Raw genomic sequence first — 6,949 nt, forward strand, 5'->3', positions numbered from 1 at the left:
ACTTCTTGCGTGAATTTCGGGACACCCTTTACGTGATGGCAAATGTGGGCTCTGTCCGGGGGGCCTGGTCCCCATGACAGGGACGGACATAGAATCGAGGGGGGACACCAGCGAGAATCGTTAAGAAATAAATAGGAATTATGCTCAATTATGCTCTGGTTCAGCCTGATTGTGTTGTTCTGATCAGAGAAGGCAGCCCTGGCCGGGGTGGCTCAGTGGATAGAGCGTCCGTTAGGGTCCTGGGTTCGAATCCCGGTCAAGGGCACAGGCCTGGTTGCGGGCTCGATCCCCAGAGGCAGCCGATCCATGGTTCTCTCTCCTCATGGATGTTTCTCTCTCTCCCTTCCTCTCTGAAACCAATAAAAATATATATATATTTTTAAAAGTCTATAGTTGTGTGCCCAGCCCGTGTGACTCAGTGGTTAGAGCGCCGACCTAGGAACCAGGAGGTTCCCGGTTCAATTCCCGGTCAAGGGCACAGGCCCTGGTTGTGGGCTCGATCCCCAGTAGGGGGCGTGCGGGAGGCGGCCGGTCCGTGATTCTCTCTCATCATTGATGTTTCTATCTCTCTCTCTCCCTCCCCCTTCCTCTCTCAAATCAATAAAAATATTTTTCTAAAAAAAATAGTTAAGATGATCCATGTTATGTTACGCACATTTTTTTACAATTTAAAAATTAATTACGCTTTAAAAAATATATAGATTTTTATTGATTTTTTACGGAGAGGAAGGGAGAGGCAGAGAGAGAGAGAGAAACATCGATGATGAGCGAGAACCACGGGGCGGCCGCCTCCTTGGAAAACCTGGCTACACGACGCCGATCCTGGGACACCAGCCCTCGGCCTTTGTCCTTTCGAGTCGCCCTGTGTTTGGGTGCCCACACCTCGCCCGCCCACACGGCCCAGCTCCCGGACCTGCCCCCACCTGCCCCAGCCTGCCCGGGAGCCCCCCTGTGCATACCTGCCCGGAAGCACCCCTGCCCCCCGCCTGCCCGGAAGCCGCCCTGCCCCCACCTGCCCGGAAGCCGCCCTGCCCCCACCTGCCCGGAAGCCGCCCTGCCCCCACCTGCCCGGAAGCCGCCCTGCCCCCCGCCTGCCCGGAAGCCGCCCTGCCCCCACCTGCCCGGAAGCCGCCCTGCCCCCACCTGCCCGGAAGCCGCCCTGCCCCCCACCTGCCCGGAAGCCCACCTGCCCCCACCTGCCCGGAAGCCCACCTGCCCCAGCCTACCAGGGAGCTGCATTTGCTTTATTTTTTTTTTGCAAATGAGCTGCAGCTCATCAGAGAGTCCCCAAGCGGCATCTGCAAAGAGGATGGTGGTGAAGTGACTGGTCCATCAAATGCAAGATAGATAGATGCCCGGGAGCCCCCCTACCCCCACCTGCCCGGAAGCCCCCCTGCCCCCACCTGCCCGGAAGCCCACCTGCCCCCACCTGCACAGAAACCCAAGGCCAGTTCCCCGAACGCACAAGGTTCGGTGTTTCTCCGGCTGCCCTGGCACCGCCGGCCGAGCACAGACTTAACGAGCAAGGGGTGGCGTTGGTGAAGCAGCAGCTCCTGTCGGAAAACACGGCTCAAAAGCAGGAGACTCCGTGCCCGTGAGCAGACGAGCGGATTTTTAAAAAAAAGCAACTGTGGTACATCTACACCGTGGAATACTACGCAGCCCTGAAAAAGGAAGGACTTCAGCCATTGACAACAGCGTGGAGGGGCCTGGAGAGCATGATGCTGGGTGACATAAGCCGGTCAGAGAAACATAAATATCCCAGGATCTCACTCAGAGATGGGATCTAATGCAGCAAATAGAGCGATGATCAAAAATAGACCCAGATGCCCTGGCCGGTGTGGCTCAGTGGGTAGAGCGTCGGCCTGCGGACTCAAGGGTCCCGAGTTCGAATCCGGCCTAGGGCATGGACCTGGGTTGCGGGCACATCCCCAGTGGGGGGTGTGCAGGAGGCGGCTGATGGATGTTTCTAACTATCTCTCTCCCTTCCTCTCTGTAAGAAATCAATAAAATATATTTTAAAAAAATAAAAAAGCAACTGAGGTACATCTACACCATGGAATAGTACGCAGCCCTGAAAAAGGAAGGACTCCAGCCATTGGCAACAGCGCGGAGGGGCCTGGAGAGCATGATGCTGGGTGACATAAGCCGGTCAGAGAAACATAAATATCCCAGGATCTCACTCATAGATGGGATCTAATGCAGCAAATAGAGCGATGATCAAAAATAGACCCAGATGCCCTGGCCGGTGTGGCTCAGTGGCTAGAGCGTCGGCCTGCGGACTCAAGGGTCCTGGGTTCGAATCCGGCCAAGGGCATGGACCTGGGTTGCGGGCACATCCCCTGTGGGGGGCGTGCAGGAGGCAGCTGATCGATGTTTCTCTCTCATCGATGTTTCTAACTCTCTACCTCTCCCTTCCTCTCTGCAAAAAAAATCAATAAAATATATTTTTTAATAAATAAATAAACGAAAAGCCCCCCAGCTGTCAGGTCAATCTACCGGCTCCCGGAGCCGGGGGTTGGGGACGAGGGCCAGGGCGAGGAGCCGCGTGGCCGTGGCTCTGAAGGGCAGTTTCCGTCGTGAATGTTTCATTAGAGCAGAAGCAGAGGGTGACCTGCAGGAGCCAAGAAACGCTGGTTCGTCTCGAAAGCCCGGCCTCATGGAAAGATAATCTGGAGGCGAGAACAGAACCGGACACGCGGACCTCGGTTCCCGAACCCCTCCCGTCTCTAACCATTTGCTTCCCGACCAACTTGTGCACCAGGAAAAGCTGCCCCGGCCGTGGACCAAAACTTTACTTTTTCGACCCGAAAACCCTTTTTAATTTGATGCCTCAGCCTGAGAAACACGACCCTCCGTCAACACATACAGAGGAGAGAATGCTTTTGCGATGGGAAAAAAAAAAAAAAAAAATCAATGATGAGCACCATTTATTTGTGTTTTTTTTTTTCCTTAAAAATTCTTATTTAGCCCTGACCGGTGTGGCTCAGTGGGTAGAGCGTCGGCCTGCGGACTGAAGGGTCCCGGGTTCGAATCCAGCCAAGGGCACGTACCTGGGTTGCGGGCACATCCCCAGTGGGGGGTATGCAGGAGGCAGCTGATCGATGTTTCTCTCTCATCGATGTTTCTGACTCTCTATCCCTCTCCCTTCCTCTCTGTAAAAAAATCAATAAAATGTATTAAAAAAAATTCTTATTATTTGATTTAAATATATTCTTATTATTTGATTGAAATATATTTCAATCAAATACATTTGCAAGATTCTGCAAGATTCGCCTAGAGATTAATTCCACGTACAGGATCTGCAAGATCAGAGAATAAAGGCGATGAACACGGGTGGTTTTAAAATAACGGAATAGCTTCTTGAAGGCTCATTGGCTGGGTAGAGTTCTACATACAATACAAGGACAGGGAAGGGGTGACCAGAGAGAAGACAGTATGTCTAGCAGAGCCCCGGGGAAATCTTGATTATTAATCATAAGTATTAAAAGCCTGGTATCTTTTTTTTTTTAATATATTTTATTGATTTTTTACGGAGAGGAAGGGAGAGGGATAGAGAGTCAGAAACATCGATGAGAGAGAAACATCGATCAGCCGCCTCCTGCACGCCCCCCACTGGGGATGTGCCCGCAACCCAGGTCCATGCCCTTGACCGGGATTCGAACCTGGGACCTTTGAGTCCACAGGCCGACGCTCTATCCACTGAGCCACACCGGCCAGGGAACTACCGATTTCTTAAAACTGAGCTAAGGATGAGCCCGGCCGGTGTGGCTCAGTGGTTGAGCGTCAACCTATAAACCAGGAGGTCACGGGTTCGATTCCCGGTTGGAGGGCGTGCAGGAGGCAGCCAATCCATGATTCTCTCTCATCATTGATATTTCTTATTTCTTGCTCCCTCTCTGAAATATATAGAAATATATTTAAATAAAATTTAATTAAATAAAAATAAACGAATGATGATTTGGAAGATGGACATCGCCCATTGCTCTATACCCGTCACTCAAAAACGGAGAATTCTTCACGTCCGCTGGCTCCGTTTAGCCAGCTCTGGGAAGGAAAGAGACCCGATAAAATATAATTACCAGCCCTGGCCGGTGTGGCTCAGTGGACAGAGCCTCCACCTGCGGACCGAAGGGTCCCGGGTTCGAATCCGGTCAAGGGCACATGCCCTGGATTCGGGCTCCATCCCCAGCAGAGGACACGCAGGACGTAGCTGATCCCTGCTTCTCTCTCATCCCTGATGCTTCTCCCCCTCCCTCCCTCCCTCCCTCTCAGAAATCAATAAAAATATATTTAAAAAAGAGAAAAGAAATAGAATCTCCTGCCGTATTCAGGGCCAGCAGGCACACCCGGGAGGCCCGGACGAGGCCGGGGGGGGGGGGCAGCGAGGCCAGCTCCAGGCCGGTCCCTTCCAGGGAAATAACCCCGAGGCGCGGGCAGCGGGCCACCCTGGCCCAGATCTGAACTACCCGGTTCTGGCTGAGGTTGAGCCCGACGGCCTGCAGGGCCCCCACGAAGTCAGGCAGCACCCCGATCTGGTTGTTGGAGAAATCGACCTCCTCGAGGTGCAGGAGGCAGCAGAGCTGGGGGGGCAGGGCCCGCAGCCGGTTCCGGAGAGGCCGAGTGACTTCAGGGCCGACAGCTGCCCGAAGGCCGAGGGCAACTCCCTCAGGAGGTTGCCGCTGAGGCTCAGGGTCTGGAGATGCCTCAGGTTGCACAACTGGCCGGGGAGGACGGTCAGTCGGTTGTTAGGATGGCCAGCGGTTAGGGGCGACCAGGCCGGCAGGGGAGGGCAGTTAGGGGCAATCAGGCCGGCAGGGGAGGGCAGTTAGGGACGATCAGGCCGGCAGGGGAAGCAGTTGGGGGCGATCAGGCCGGCAGGGTGGAGCAGTTAGGGGCGATCAGGCCCAGGCTCAGCGACTCCAGCCTGGCCAGGCCACATAGCTCATCTACCTATCCATCCATCCACCCATTGACCCTCCCACCTATCCATCCATCCACCCATTGACCCTCCCACCTATCCATCCATCCACCCATTGACCCTCCCACCTATCCATCCATCCACCCATTGACCCTCCCACCTATCCATCCATCCACCCATTGACCCTCCCACCTATCCATCCATCCACCCATTGACCCTCCCACCTATCCATCCATCCACCCATTGACCCTCCCACCTATCCATCCATCCACCCATTGACCCTCCCACCTATCCATCCATCCACCCATTGACCCTCCCACCTATCCATCCATCCACCCATTGACCCTCCCACCTATCCATCCTTCCAACCATATCATCCATCCACCTATATCATCTATCCATCATCTATCAATCATCTATCCATCAATCCATCCCTATCACCTATCATCTATTCCTCTGATGGTGTTTGTCCACGGAGACTCCTACCTCCGCGGGAGGCTCTCCATCTGGTTGTTGGACACATCGATGGCCCGGAGGCACCCTGACACCTTCTGCAGGTCTAGCGGGAACTCGCTCAGCCCCTGGCCCTCTATGGCTCCGTTCTTCTGCGTGGTGACCAGATGGCCCCCGAGAGAAGCGTTTCCCATGGCAACACGGCAGTTCGGGTCCCTCCTGTAGATTTTTTTTTGAATCTTGGGGTCCGGCCCAAGGTGGTTAAGGAAGAAAGAGAGGAAGAGGCAGCCGGGCACCGGGCTGTGGGTCTCGAGCAGCTGTTCCCCTGGCCACACAGACACCAGTAGGCACCTACAGAGAGAGGGTCAGACTTCCCCGCCTCCTGCCTGCCTCTCGGCTCACAGCTCGGACTCTGGAGATGAAGGCCTAGGACCTGTGCCCACCTGCGGATGTGCGTGTCTGGGTCCCACCTGAGGCCAAGCAGCCGGTGACGTCCCTTGAGGGGAAATGCCCGCTGGGGTCACTGACCAACAGGATGAGCACGATTTTAAAACATAACAACATGGCCATCCATCAAGGCTGTTAATGGAGCCCCGGCCGGTGTGGCTCAGTGGCTAGAGCGTCAGCCTGTGGACTGAAGGGTCCTGGGTTCGATTCCTGGTCAAGGGCACATGCCCGGGTTGCAGGCTCAATCCCCAGTAGGGGGCGTGCAGGAGGCAGCCGGTCCAGGATTCTCTCTCTCTCTCTTGATTGATGTCTCTCTCTCTCTCTCTCTCTCTCTCTCTTCAGCTTCCTTCCTCTCTCTGAGATCAATAAACACATATCTTGCTCTAGTATATATTTTTCATATATTTTTATTTGGCTCAGTGGATAGAGTGTCGGCCTGCAGACCAAAGGGTCCCGGGTTCGATTCCCGTCAAGGGCACGTGCCTCGGATGCAGGCTCCTCCTCAGCCCGGGCCCTGGTCGGGGTGTGTGCAGGAGGCAGCCCATCGATGTGTTTCTCTCACATGGATGTTTCTCTCTGTCTCTCTCCCTCTCTCTTCCACTCTCACTGAAATCAATGGAAAAATAGGCAAGGATTAAAAAATAAATTTATTATTATTATTAATGGTAATAATAATAAAGGGTGCTAATGTTGCCCGACCAGCATGGCTCAGTGGTTGAGCATCAACCTATGAACCAGGAGGTCCTGGGTTCGATTCCCGGTCAAGGGCACATCACTGGGTTGCGGGCTCCATCCCCAGTAGGGGGCGTGCAGGAGGCGGCCGGTCCATGATTCTCTCTCATCATGGATGTTTCTCTCTCCCTCTCCCTTCCTCTCTAAAATCAATAAAAATATATTTAAAAAACAAAACACACAAACAAGAAACCTTGAGCATGCCTTGTTTTCCCAGACAAGATCTCTCTGAACCCATCTTTCTCTTGGAAAACTCCCACTGGCTGATGTTACCCTGCTGGTCACAGACCAAGCCGTGTAATTATAATGACGCCGTCGGAGACAGATCTGCTGCCAGCACATTCATTTTCGGCTGCATTAGCGGGTTAGCCTGCGGCCAGTAATTGCTTCTTTTTT

The 6,949-nt window shown here is 54.0% G+C and overlaps 1 protein-coding gene across 1 annotated transcript; it reads right to left on the reverse strand.

The window, feature by feature from the left end:
- Nucleotides 1-2,490: 2,490 nt before the first annotated feature.
- LOC139000522 (leucine-rich repeat-containing protein 57-like) lies at nucleotides 2,491-5,568 on the reverse strand. Its single transcript, XM_070402673.1, has 4 exons — nucleotides 5,421-5,568; nucleotides 4,326-4,720; nucleotides 3,298-3,302; nucleotides 2,491-2,614 (listed from the first exon to the last, which is right to left on the reverse strand). Exons 1-4 carry the CDS (start codon nucleotides 5,566-5,568, stop codon nucleotides 2,491-2,493), a joined length of 672 nt encoding a protein of 223 aa, XP_070258774.1.
- Between the last annotated feature and the right edge of the window lie 1,381 nt (nucleotides 5,569-6,949).

This window comes from Myotis yumanensis, unplaced genomic scaffold (genome assembly GCF_028538775.1).
Source record: "Myotis yumanensis isolate MYYU_CA2020_CCGP unplaced genomic scaffold, mMyoYum1.0.hap1 SCAF_24, whole genome shotgun sequence".
Classification (NCBI taxonomy): Eukaryota; Metazoa; Chordata; class Mammalia; order Chiroptera; family Vespertilionidae; genus Myotis; species Myotis yumanensis.

Bases quoted from the DNA above. Each gene is read 5' to 3' on its own strand.
- LOC139000522 (XM_070402673.1), bottom strand. From the start codon at position 5,568: ATGGGAAACGCTTCTCTCGGGGGCCATCTGGTCACCACGCAGAAGAAC. The intron at 4,721-5,420 runs GCCTCCCGCGGA...CTCCCCGGCCAG, and splicing joins GTCCAACAACCAGATGGAGA to TTGTGCAACCTGAGGCATCT.